Consider the following 14,049-nt stretch of genomic DNA (forward strand, 5'->3'; position numbering starts at 1 on the left):
TGTGCTTTGCTAACATTATTATAAAAGCCTGTCATTGGGTTTTTTAAGATCACACTCACGAATCCTACTTCTTAAGATTTTCCACCTGACTTTTTGCCACAAAAATGGCATTCTTATGAATGGGAATGGGTTAATGGTTGATTAAACTTTTGACTATGAATATGCAAAGAAAACCTAGGAAGGAACCATCTGCATACAGTTGAACAATAGCATACAACTGGGAGGCCTTGTTTCAGAAATGTGACTATACAGTGTATTAGTTGTATGTTTTTGCTTGTTATCTGCATAGCACAATAGACAGTGCATTGCACTGTCAGAAGAGGTTTCTTCTGAGATCATAGCAAGGAATTTTGCATCTGATTACTTCAGAAGGAAGCAGGGAGGAGACTTTAATGACTTTCTACCTGTAATAAGACACAGAATGAGAAATAACTGTCAAGGACCTCAGCTATATTAGGTCAACAGAGAATATTCAACTTTGAATTTATCATTTATTTATGTTTACTCAGGCTCATGTACCACAAGTGTTCATTGTTTTAAAAATAAGTTCATTTTTGGAACAAGCACTGTGCAATTAAAATATAGAACAACACTTAAGTACTGATGACTGGGATATAATGCTTCTCCTGAAGATCACTAGTAAACAAGAATGACCTCAAACAATTACCCTCATCAGTCATCAATGCCATGTAATGGCATTGTTCAAGGATCATTATTTTTTGTATGATTTAAAGTGAAACAAAAAAATTGGATATACAGAGGTTTTTCAAGCAGAGAGCCAGAGATAGTGCTAGAGAATAACTGTCATATACATCAGTCAGACTGTCTTATTAGTACTCTATGCTGTAGTTGAATGGAATGTCACAAGCTAAGTCAACCTTTTTAAAAACAATTCAAGTGGAGGAAAATATCGGATGTCAGGGTTTATGAGTTTTGCATTTGTATGTGTTGTAAACACAGTGCTCACATAAACTGATGTGGACTAAACACCCAAATAAAAGTATAATCAAATGATAGTATAAAAAGTCACTACTTCAATGAAAATATCTTTCTATGGGTTTTAACATGAATACTTTTTGAGCTTGCTTTCATATGGCAATAACATTTGTGACCACACTGATTTTACATGTCTGAACCTGAGGTCCATAAATGTTCTGAGCATTTATGACAATCAGCAGATAGCATCTAAGTGCTCTGTCTCCAGTTAAGAGTCTATCAATACATAACATGACATCTTTATGGCAGTTCTGTTTTTTGAGACTGGCCGTCTGAGTTTGGAGCTACTCATTATCTGGAGAGTTCACATTAAAGAATAGATGTACCAGTGAGTAGTCCAAACAGAAGTATTGACCTGGATGAAGGCTTATAAAATCATGATTGACTATTGCTAAAAAATATCTGTTTTGTGATTTTCATCTAGTTTTGCATCTATAATGAAACCCGAATAATATTATTTATCAGGAGACATATAGATCAGTTTGTTATGACAGGAGAATAGGAAAAGAAACATAGTATAGGTGATAATGCAACATACTGTGTTGTGCTTTAATTCAAGTTGCCACCCAAGAAGGGTTCTTAGGGGACTAGTACTGTAGGGGATTTTTTTTATTATTATTATTGATGTTTTTTTAATATGGCAGAGAAGAATTTCTAATTAAGGTAATTATGGATTTCAAATGCTGTTTTGACATTTTTGCTTAGCTGGGATATCTTCTGTTTAAACTTAAATAAACTGTACCTCAGTATATATATGTGTGTATATATATCTGTCTATAAATAATCCAAGTTTATATAGATCTTTTCAGAATTCCTAGACTTCAATGAAAGTCTTACTGTAGTTAATTTTATTGCAAATAATTAATTAATAAGGAGAAGTGTTACAAAGTATAGTCATATAAAAAATGGATGTGTTTTAATTCTTCTTATTCTCATTTGTCATATGTATTTTAAGGGAGGTCAGAGCAAAATTAATCTGCTCAAAGTATTCTGTGCCAGTTTTTTAATTTATTCTTTGATTCTGAACACAGTTGATCAAAGATATAAAACATGTCAGTGAAAAACTCTGTGCACTAAGTACATATTTATTTTGTTGTCCTTCACAAGTCTTTTTCTCGGGCACCTTTCAGTAGAATACAGATGCCAAAATGAAGCTGAGTCCAGTGATACATTTGTAGATCCAATATTATTTTTTTAGTCTAACAAAATGCTTAGGTTTTTTACTCTCCACGTATGTTGCAGGATGTGTTGGTGATTGCCCAGGAAATAAGTATTAATAATACATTAAAATTTTATTTTGTATGTTTCTTGACTTATGAAGTTAAGAAATGCCAAACATTTCTTGCAATAATGAGCTTCATTCCACTTGCTTATGTTCAGGGCATTCTAGATAAAATCAATGGGCTACTCAATACAGTTGAATTTGTTAAATGTTTTACGTTGGTATATGAATAAGCTGAGGTTACTTCGTTGGTTTTTTTCCACACTTAAATCAAATATGTGTCTTCAGGGATTTTATTTTTTTTATTATTCATTTAATGGAAGGAAAAAAAATGTGTCAGATAGGCTTTCCTAAGAATCACTACAATGTTCTATTGTCATTCACTGTTTAAAACAAAATGGAAAACAAATGCTCTTTTCTTGTGAATGGTAAATTATAATACAACAGAACTTAGTCATGTGACTAAAGCTACAGCTGTCTGTAATTCTTATTTCAGAATTCTATGTTAAATGGTAAGCATTTGCATTAATATCTCATATTTTTTATTTTATTACTTTATTCTCATAAATTTTAAACAGAAATGAATTCTGCTGCTCTCATTTTGTTTATTTAAAAAGCGAAGCATAAAAAATTCAACTAGACTACATAAGTGGTTCAGAATGTAGTTCATAAAATGCTTCCAAAATCTGAATTGCTTGCTTTGGATCTTACCATCTACTTCCTTAGCTGTAAAGGGCTGATCTAAATATTTCTTTGAGCTAGAGAACTGGCTTCTTGTTTAGGAGAAAAAAATAAAAAGGGGATCTTTGGACTATTTTTAAAAAATAAAAAATAACATCATACATCCCAAATACAAGGAAATTGTACTCTCGCAGGCTTCTGAGTTATGCTTTAGAATAGAATTAAATTACCTTCAAATGATGGTTTTTTTTCTTTTATAAAATGCATGCCAAAAGTAAAAGGGAGAGTTCCTTTTTTTTATTCATTTGAGATTTTTATTTTTTTTAATCATATAAATGAGCTCACTAGCAATTTACAATCTGTGCCCAGAAAGTCAGGATTTCAAATCAAGGTCCTGTGTTCCAGAGCACCCACGCTTCCAGAGCCTTTGCCAATTGGAATTCTCTAAGAACAGGACCGGAAGTACTGGCTTAGCACTTTAATTTATTAATAACTTTACCTTATTTCTTTCAGATACATATGTTATTACAGACACTTCTATTTTTTACTTCAACAGTCATATATTGTTCATCATACTTCAGTCCTGGATATCTCATTACTTCTTTCTGTCTTTCATTTTTCTGTTTCAACATTGTGACATCTGTATGCTATCATGGTATTAACAATATTGCACTGCTGTACAATATAAAGCTTTAAGAGTTACTCAAACTGTGGAACAAATGTCTTCCTTTAAAAAGCAGAGCAAATGTTCTTATTTGCTGATGTTAGTGTTGAATTTCAGTTGCAAGGTAGAAGAAATAAAGGCATATCACCTTGCCTTTTGTCAACACAGCTCTGCAGACTGTTGATTTGTGTAGAAGTTATCAGACTGACAGACATGAGCTGTGTAGGCAGTATTCAAGAGAAAAGAAGCTATCGTAGCAATAAAGTAGTCTCACATTAACTGCTAGCTCAGATGCTTGATTTAGAATGCTGTTAAATCAATGTATTTCTCTAGAGGACATTTTTTCTCTTATATGTTAAAAAATCTTTAGTGACAGCACAGAAGGTTCAGATTCCTGATGCAGATGCCTGAGCTAGATGCTTAAAGTAAGTGTAAATACTTTTCTGTGATCCTGCATTTTGTTCCAAGACCACTGAAAGTAGGAAAAAAATCTTATATTATTTAAACTGATCACCTTTTACATTGAAATTATTGAGAGATAATAAACTGTAGAATTCTTTTCAAAGGTTAGTGAGTTTGTTTTAGTATGGGGGTGGAAGGAAGATAGACAATGTCCTGTTTTCTTATGTTCAAAATTATACCAGTCATCTAGTGTCATACAATTCCAAGAATCATAATGAAATACAGTATAACTAATACTAGTGAGATGTATGGGAAAACATAACGTAGCTTTAGTTGATTATTTAGATGCTTGAAAAAATCTTGGAGGCAATTTTCAAATACATATGGTCAAAAGTGATCATAGAAGCTTTTTGAATCTCACTGAAATTCATTGATCAGCTGAGTTCTGAAAGTGCTGCTAAGTTTGCATCTATAAATTTGTTTTGAAAATCTTTTTCTTTTGAGTCTCTACGTCTAATTAATAACCTATAAGTGATACTTTACTGAATCTTTTCAAAACTACTTCTCCAATCTATACTGTAGGAATATCTTGGTGTTCATCCATATAAGTAGTTTTGGCTTCTTCGAATAGTTGTTATGCTTGTTCTATGTCCTTTCATTTTATTTCAAGTTCTTTCTACCTTAGAGATATTTTGATTTTTTAAATTTTGATAAACTGAAGGTTAATTTTCTCTTACTACTTTTACGAATACTCCAGTGATTAGAATAGGACTACTGTTAGAGCCACAAATATTAGCTGGCAGTGAGTAGCATTTCTTTATGTACACGCTTTCGGCTTGTTTTTATAAAGTGCTGTTGAAGAAGGAAATCATCTCCTCAGCAAGCACTTGACATGTTTCTTCTCTGCAAAAAAATTGCATGTTTAGAATTACTGTAGGCACTTTTTTCCTGTATGAGCTAGTCTTGGTCTTTTTATCGCCCATTCAAAATCACCCCTAGTTTTACTGATACAAAGATCATCACTGAAATTAATGATTTGCAACTGTGTAGAAACTCATCTTACATCTGTTTGTCACATGGCAGCCATTTAATTCAGAAGAATCTCCTGTAATAGTTGTTATAGTTGTTAGAGCACTATACAGATATTTTTAAAAAGCGTAAAAATCTTCCATACTGTAGAAATGGAAGACACTCAGGGACTTACTGCTCTTCCTTCTGTGCTCTAAGACTGCACCAGATCAATACAGCCTATACTAGGGCTTATGTAACTGGTTCCACTATTTAGTTAACTTAATTATTATTAGTTCACCCAGAAGTTAACACACTTTTTTTAAATTAGAGGTTAAGCAGTTATTTCTGGATAAAGAATACAGCATTATCCTCTATATATGTGCATGTGCACTACCTGTCAGTAATGTATTAGAGCTCTTCTCAAGGCCAGCTCAAATGTATTTTGTGTACTTTTATCTTCTGTCATTCCATTGACAACAATGCCTGGAAAAACCTTCCTTGTTTCTCCTGTCTGCCATAGCATTATTCATAAAATCCACTACTTAGAAACTCCATGGTCTTCCCATGCAGATGCACACTTGAAACTAACTTAGCTTCAAGTTAGCTGTTCTTAAATGTAATAGTAATTCTGCTCCAACTATCATGCCTTTTTTAGATCAAGTCATGACATTTGTAGAGATGTGGAGGTACTTTTTTTAAAGAACATAGACATCATTATTAAACTTAAATATAATTTTCAGAATTAATATATGAAGGAGAAATTGGTATCAAGTATGTTACCAATGAAAACTATTACAAAATCAAGCTAAACAAAATTCTTTAATTAGAGACCTCTCTGATTACCACAAGTGTTTTAGTAGCTGCCTTGTTAGCAGCCTATTTTTCATAAACTTGGATTTCCATTTTGCTTGTCACAGACTTCACAGCTGACACACAAAATTAATTGTTCTTTAAGTTGACTTAGTTTCAATACATAATATACAGTGGATCACGGGTTAAAAGGCAAGCTCTCCCAGAAATTAATCATGGCACATAAAGTGAGGTCAAAACAAGTCCTTCCAAATCTGTGATTTGAGACCATGCATCCTGCAAGCTATTGAGAGCTCCAGACTTTAAAAACATACTCTCAGTTGGCTGGGAGTGCTTTTCTGATGCATTTCAGCTGTGTAATTTGCATCCTGGTTCATCCAAACATATGACTGATTCAGAAGCGGATTTTTTTAAAAAATATGGGAGTCTGTTATTTAATGAATGGGTAAAAGTGAAATAGCACGGTGCTCATTTAATCATTTTGCAGTTGTGCTATCAGAAAAATTGGGTGGAATCTGAAATAATGTGGATAGAAAGCTTCTGTGATTTATGCATGGTCTAAATGGTAAGCAGTCTACATTAGAGAAGAATTTCTGAAGGGTGGAAAGCAACAGAAGAGAAATAAAATTGATAATGTAAAAGCTGTCTCCAAGCTGCAGTACAGTGTGTGTTTACATTATTTGCAGAAAAAAGATATAAAGAGGGAAATGCTAGACCAAGAATTTGGGACCGATTCACAGTCAGTAATGAAAGAGCACTGTTAGTTTAACACGTTTCTATCCTAACTGTTTATGACTGTTCTACTGTGAGTTTTCTTCCAGTCATCAACAGAAGAATTTGTGCTTGATACGGCTTGTGGCTTTAGATTCTGTTTTCATGATTCAAACTTGCCTGGATCAGCATGGCAATACCTTTATTTTTGTACTATGTTCATTTGTAAAAGGTCACTATCAAAATTAGTTTTAAATTAATCTCTTAACTCACACTGTACATTGATTTAGAAAACTTTTGTGTGTGTGTGTAATCTGGTTGTTTTTTTTTTTTTTTCTGGTGAGGACTGAGAAAGAAAACCTCATTCTTTGTTTACTGCTGTTTTTCACAGAAAATGGGTCTTTGTTTGATACTTTCATATTCTTCCTCCTTCAGGGAATTTCTGTTGGGAAAACTATTCTTTCTGATACAGCAGGGTTCTGGCAACAGGCCTCAGCACACCCTTGCTCTTATTAGTCTAAGTTAGGCCTGCTGTCCTCAGGGCAGAACCTTGTAGTCCTAAAAGTAAGAATGGAAATGTATGAAAAATTGCCTTTTGAGGCTTCATCTACTGTAATAACATTAAATAATAAATATTTAATGCTCTGTAACTTCCTTTACCTTACAACATACAAGAGAAAAGGGAAAAAATAGAACCATTTTGGATCTCTGTGAGTTATGAGACATCTTCATATGATGCTGATTTTGCTGTCGTGTGAAATTAACTGTGATTATCCATGCTCCAGTTTTGATTAGCATAAATTCTGCATGGCAGCCTTATTGAGATCCTGCGTAAGCTGTAATTAGTGCAGAATGCAGCAGCTGGCTTACTAATGTTATTAACTACAACAAATGAAAGACTTTGGTTTTAATATTTGTTTCTACACAAAAATAGAGGGTTTAGGATTTCTAAAATGTATTTTTAGGGGGGTTTCTTATGTTAGTTTAATACTTTCAGTGGAAGTATCTTGTGGTTAGTTACTTTTATTTCAGATTAATGTAGTCTTTTCTGATGTAACTCACCAGTATAACAAAAGGCCCTCAAATTTAAATAAGTTAAAGTGACCAACTTACCTTGAAAGAGCATAAAATTCTGAAATACAGATACATACTGAATATTTCCACTGTAGCAGTTAAGTGTGACAAGTAAGTAATTCAGTCTTTCTACCTAACCCCATAATTAGGTTTCCATTGAATTTCAGTTAATTAAATAGTTTCCATCATGGCTTTTTCCCATGAAGCTGAGAGCACTGCAACTTTTTAAGCAGAGCGGTGTGAAATCTTGGGGCTAAGTATTTTTTTATAAAGGTATCTTCAGTGTGAAGTGAAATTCCTGGTGTTGATCTTCAGATGATAGTGTAGAGACCATCTCTTTATTCAGTTTTCTCCTCCAGTGAGTGGGTTTTGGTGTTATTTCATTACTAGGTCTTTGGGTTGATTGTATTGAATTTTTGTTTTAGTTAGGGGATTATTCTTTCTGCTGCTAATTGATGTCTTGCAAAGCTCATTTTGTAAGTTATAATAAAGAAATAAAATGTCGAAACAGGAATTTATTTCTTCTGCAGTCCACCTCTCGTATAACAGTAAGGTCCAGCACTGCTGTAGTGCTAGTCTTCATAAATACAGTCAAGGAAGGAAAAAAAACCATACTGAAAGCAACAGTGTTCATATATGTATTTAATACTCTAAAAAGGAGTTTTGATATGTTTCTTGGTTGATTTTTTTTTTCCTTCTTAATTCTAGCTGGGTTTTTTTATAAGTTTTAGCAAAACTGTTTGGGCTTTTTTCCTCCCCTCTAGTTTATGAGTTACCTTAGCACCCTCAGTCATGTTATAAAACCTATGTACATGAATATCTCTGATTGTTCTAAATTATTTTCTCAGTGACTTTTGGCAATATGTGTCATGGGGAAATTAAGCTTCAGCCTAGATTGTTTCGGGAGAAGAAAATCTCAGTCACAAACTTAGAAATTTTTCAAATATGGTATGCATTCTGTGCCAAGCATGCTCTTTCCTTTAACAAGTTCATTATCAAAATAACCTTCCTTGGGCAATTTCCTAATTTCTCTTTTGAGAGGACATGCAGATGTTAACCATTTTCCTTGGCATAGTAGCAGAAGCTGGTCATCAATAAATGTAAGGTTCGATTGCTCTGGTCTTTTTCAAAAGAAACAATAGTTCTCAACTCTACCAGGAAATACTGACTGACTGACTAAGAGACATCTAGATGTGTGTCTCAGGGCTGAGCCACAATAACTGACTAAAAATACTTTGCTTTTTATTTGCTTTTACTTTTTATTACTCTCTTAGAACTGAATTGAAAAAAGGTCCTTTAGAAAAAGGACAGTGTTACTCGGCCTCATGATTTCACATTACCTTTGCTCTGCCACGTACATGTGCCTCTAGGTAGGCAAGTAAAGGCAAGATTTGCTAGGGAGTTCTCTGGAATTCTTGTTGTCTATGGGTTTCTTGTTACTCTTGAGCACCTAGACCCAACTTTGTTCAGTGCTGGGCTGTTTTATGTGTTTTTCTGGTCCAGTTCTTACTGATGTGTACTCTTGCAACAGTCTTTGTTTGGAGGAAACCAGTTTACTATACATTCTTCTGGTAAAGAACTAAGGATCAAAGATAGGTGACTACCTCAGAAGATATCATTATTGCTGAGGAGAAGGGTATTATCCATCTCTTGAAAGAAATGGAATGAAAACCAAAAGCCATTTTGGCTCTCCTTTACTTTTAGAAAGGTTTTTCTCACTTTGTCCCTTTCGATACGAGGGCAACTACAGCCTGTGTGAAATGTTTTGATTAGAAAGAACGGGTTGGAGTTTTAACTGTGCATGTCCTATATGAAATACATAAATCTTTTACAGCCCTATTTTACATAAATCTGTGCTTGACTTTTCATATATTCCATATATTTAATTTCATTTTTATGGATATTTGTAGAGATAAATATAATAAACTGTTTGAGTCAGGAATATGATAAGTAAAAGGATATTCACCTTGTAAATTCTGTTGTCATTTGTTTCTGTGCCACCTAGCAAGCAGACATACCTTGTCTAATCTATATTAGGAAAAAGAAAATGTATAGTCTGTATTCTTTTTTTGTACTTATTCTCAGTTGTATTTTTCCCCTCCTCCTGTGATTCTTTATTGTCTCCTTGATTTATTTTGTTAACATCTCTGCAAATGAAGTAGCATTGTTAGGTTTTTTTCATTTGTAAAAATTAAAATCTTGCTACTATATAAATTCATATGTTGTTTTCACAATCCTTGAACTGCTAAATCACTTAAATTACTATGAAATAACATTCAAAAGGCTTGCATATTAATTGAGGAGCTGAACAAAACTCATCCAAAAGAAACACTAGGCACAGAGATGGTTCTGAACTCTTGCCCTTTTCAGGCAGTTGGGTACTGGCTGCAGCTACCTTAGATACCTTGGCTCAGGTTCAGAACTTAATTTTGTCTTCTGAGGATAATAAGCTAAATAAGCATTTAAAATTATAAAATTGTGCTTTACAGGGTATATGCCTGTCATTGTTTCCCACCATTTGCCTTCTAAATAACTGTAATAGCATCTGTCAGGAGCCAGGAAGCCATAAATGTAAAACCAGTTGGTGGAGTTTGAACTTGCACTTGCTGTTTTCCAGAAATGTACCGTAGTAAGTGGGTTAAGGGGCTAGTGTGGGATTAGAAATCCTCTTCCCTTTGTCTTGAGAATGATCTGCAATGCATCCTGGAATGCAAAACCTGGAAAGATGGTGAGAGCATGCAAGGGGAAGTCTGTCTCTATCAATATAGCTGTGATATCCAACTTAGAAGCATGGTATATTATGGCTGTATAGCTTTCCAGGTTTTAATAATAAAAAGGCTTCTGTGTGCCAGATTGTCTTATGAAGACTGAATTACTGAAATAAGAATAGTATCTCCCTAAGGAAGATTTTGTCAGATAAAGAACACATTGCAAGAGAATAAAATACTTATTGCATTTCATTGTTCAGAAGAAGAGCAGTAGGTCTTTGAGAAATCTGTAAATACCTGCATTAAAAGATAGTTTGCTTTGCTTGGTGGTTGGAGCAGGTAATTTTATGTATGAAAGCTGTGCTGTCTGCTGACTATTGTAGTGGAAAAGGAAGTAACTTTTCTTTTGCATAAATAATCATATATAGTAGCAAATCCTCTGTCCAAAGCCTCTAAAAATCTAGTCTTCTGAGAGGACAGGCTTTCGGTTTTGTCAATTATAAGATAGCAAAAGAATAAAAGGTTATAAAATAAATGAGAAAAAGAAAAGATTGCTTTTTAGATGCTGTTAGTTCCAGAACTGTTCCTTAGCAGGTGCAAGTATGTTCAGATATGCAGTTGTTGGATCTCCAGTATCAAATCCAGCTTTTAGTAATCAGAACAAAAGTACCTTTTAAATGCATGGACCTTGAAGGAAAATAGCCTACTAATATCTGGGAGCTTGGTACATTTTGTGTTGTATTTGACACACCACTTTGCAGAGTTGTCTACTTGTTTGCGATTTTTTTTTCTTCTCCTAAAAAATGCTGTGTATTTTCAGGTTGGATGAGTTAATTGAAACATTTCTCAAAGATAACGATCCTGATAGCACTCTGGATGTTGGTGCTGACATGCGCAAGATTAAGTATTGCTTCATTCATATGAAGGTATTTTTTTAAACATGGATGGAAGTGCAGCTGGCACTCTGAAAATAACTTTAAGACATTCATTGTTGAAAAGTGTTAAAAAAAATGCAATACAGTTGAGGGGTGCTGGAGAAGGGTAAAACACCTGAACTTTGAAGTGCTTGGAGGACTGATAGAAATTTTAAATTTAATTGGAAAAATTCACCAGTGTTTTGTGGAAACCTCAGCAAGGATCTCAGCATGCACTAAATTGTAATAGAGCACTGATACTTATTGGAATCAACACAGACTAGTTATTTGTATTATGGCTTGATCTTCCTGTCTGTATTTCCAGCACTGTGAAGGCCTTATTTTGGACAATTATGTTGAAAGATACGAAAATGTAGATTAAAACCACTAAATCCCTGAATCTGTTATACTAACTCTCCTGAAGGTGTTGCAAGCCCTTCTGAGTCATTGAGCAAACAAGATGTGCTTGTTAATTATGAAACTAGTGAGGAAAGCAATAGAAGATAATACTTTTCTGTATTTTGGGATACAGTTTTTCCAATAAAACAATGTATGCATTCCTGATCTTAATTTATTGTCCTTAAATAATTATTTTTAGTTATATTGTTAATATTGAAAGTTCTGTCATGCTAGAGAACGCTGGAATTTATGTCTAATTTATGTCTTAGAGTGAAGTAAATTGTATACTTGGCAGTGAAGATTGACCGATACAATTTGTTCCCTACTTGACACAGTAGATATAAGTTGACAGTCAACTGGTGGCATGATTTTGTTCTGCCAAGAGCCTAGAAAGGCTTTACCTTTCGTACCATAGCTAGACCATCTCAGAGTAGAATAATACTGAGCTGGAGGTAAAGTTAAAAGAGTATGCTTTTTTTGCTTCTCCTAATAGCAACTGATGAATCATCCCACAACTTCTGATAAAAAACTACTCTCACGAAACATCTCTGAAGAAGAAGACACTAACAAAGAATCAGGAGAAGAACTGGAAAAACTTAAAGACCTTCTGCAGCAAAGAGACAATGAAATCAGTATCCTTTGTGAGGAAAAAAATATTATTTTGTTTTGAGATGGGCTTACAGTTTGGCTTACAATGGGATTTATGTGTGTGAGATAGGCTGTATGGGAGCTGCCCCTACTGTGTTAAAGCAAATACAGTGAGCAAATGAGCAAATACTCAATTCCCAACTTTTGTGTAACAAGACTTCTGCTTTGCACCTGCATCTCTTTCAATTGTAACCCAAATCAAAATCCTGGATCCAAGCCCTACTTAGCTTTAGAATGGTCCACCCAATATCCAAATAGTGTGGGTCAAGTCACGCCTAAAACACTCTCCTCAAGAAAATTAAACCATTTTTTAGAGGGGAAAACTCTCATACAGTATAAAAACCAATTTATTACCTTACAAAGAATAGAATTTCCTTATGTGTTATTTTTAGCCAAATGAAGTGCTACTTTGGGGACTATTGGGCTATATGCCTTTAGAACAAATATAAAAGTTGTACTTTTTACATTTAACTTTAAAATTTAAAGCTAAAGCTTTTTGGACATGAAAGTACTAAACTGCTCAGACGTGCTTCATCCATTTCACTGCCTCACAAGAAACATGAGTAGCTGTGCTGTAGCACAGTGGGTGGGAGTTATTTTTAGCAGATTGACAGAACTGTGGGCAAACTGCAACATCACAATGTCCCTAACTTTGTGGCTGCTCAGTGGGTAAAATTTGAATATGGCAGAGAAAAGAAAATATGAGTTTGCTAAGTGTAAAGATAATAGAGATTTTCTCACAGATACTAGTAAAGAGCAAACCCGGTTGTGTTCTTTGTGCTCAGCAATTCCTGATGAATTTTAAATGTCAAATGAAAATAGAATTTTTCATTGGGGTATAACATGCTACCAGTCTGAATGGGGGTGTTGGGAAAGCTTCTCTAATTCTGCTCTGTCACAGATGATAATATTTTCATTTTCCAAGGTGTGATTTCAAATAAATTTATCTAAAACACTAACTCATTCCTTTCAAAAAAGACTTCAATTTTGTGTCAATTTTAATGTCTGAATTCCCAGAAACATTTCTTCCTGAAATGAATTATTTCATTAGTATGGGAAAAAAAAGCAAAATATCTCTATCAAATGTACTTGTGCTAAGTAGATTTACACAGCTTTGTTTGTACAAGGAGGAAACTTGTGGAAATCCATGTTAGAATTACATAGGAAGAGTATAAGAATTAAGTCTTTGAAGACAAGACTGATTTAGAGAGTTGCTAAGTGACTGTATATCATCACATTAATAACATGTCTAATGTGATGAAGTGGTGGGAAGTATGGAAGCTGTTTAGTTAATAAACTATGAGTTCCTTCTTGCCTACAGTAACTAGAAGCTATCATAACAACTGAATTGGAAAGTGTTTTACTATTACTACCTAGTCAAGTTAATAATATTCCCTAAAGACTACTTAGATTTTCTACTGTTCATTTAGAAGATTAATTAGTATTAAAATGAATAACATATCAAAAACATATCACAGGGACTTCTGTGGTTTCATCTGAACGCACACAGGATTTCCGTTGTGCGCCCTCTATGAGCTGTTAGGCAAAATGTGTTTATACCAAATATACTTCCAGTAAATGCATAGTGTTATTGCAAGAAATTTCCTAAAGACCTTTTCTGCATTTTAATAAACCTTCTTACTGTGAAAAGCCTAAACATTTGCGAGGCTACCTGTAAGTTAAAAGGTTTTTTTCTTTTGTTTGGAAGTCTTGTTTATTACAAAATTTAAAAAAATAAAAAGGAAGTGTCACACAATGGCAATAAGATCCTAGACTTTTCCTTCCTGTTTGTATGTAAATGCTTTTATC

The 14,049-nt window shown here is 33.9% G+C and overlaps 1 protein-coding gene across 8 annotated transcripts in view; it reads left to right on the forward strand.

The window, feature by feature from the left end:
- KIF6 (kinesin family member 6) overlaps positions 1-14,049 on the forward strand; it is a 167,676-nt gene that overhangs the window by 48,133 nt on the left and 105,494 nt on the right. For all 8 annotated transcript variants that reach the window (XR_004355793.1, XR_004355794.1, XR_004355795.1 and 5 more), the window contains 2 exons: positions 11,100-11,205; positions 12,086-12,224. Coding sequence is in view for 5 of the 8 variants with exons in the window: in XM_032681448.1 (XP_032537339.1) it covers positions 11,100-11,205; positions 12,086-12,224 (245 nt within the window). In the remaining 3 variants the exon portion in view is untranslated. The remainder of the gene's footprint in view (positions 1-11,099; positions 11,206-12,085; positions 12,225-14,049) is intronic.

This window comes from Chiroxiphia lanceolata, chromosome 3, assembly GCF_009829145.1.
Source record: "Chiroxiphia lanceolata isolate bChiLan1 chromosome 3, bChiLan1.pri, whole genome shotgun sequence".
NCBI classification, from domain to species: Eukaryota; Metazoa; Chordata; class Aves; order Passeriformes; family Pipridae; genus Chiroxiphia; species Chiroxiphia lanceolata.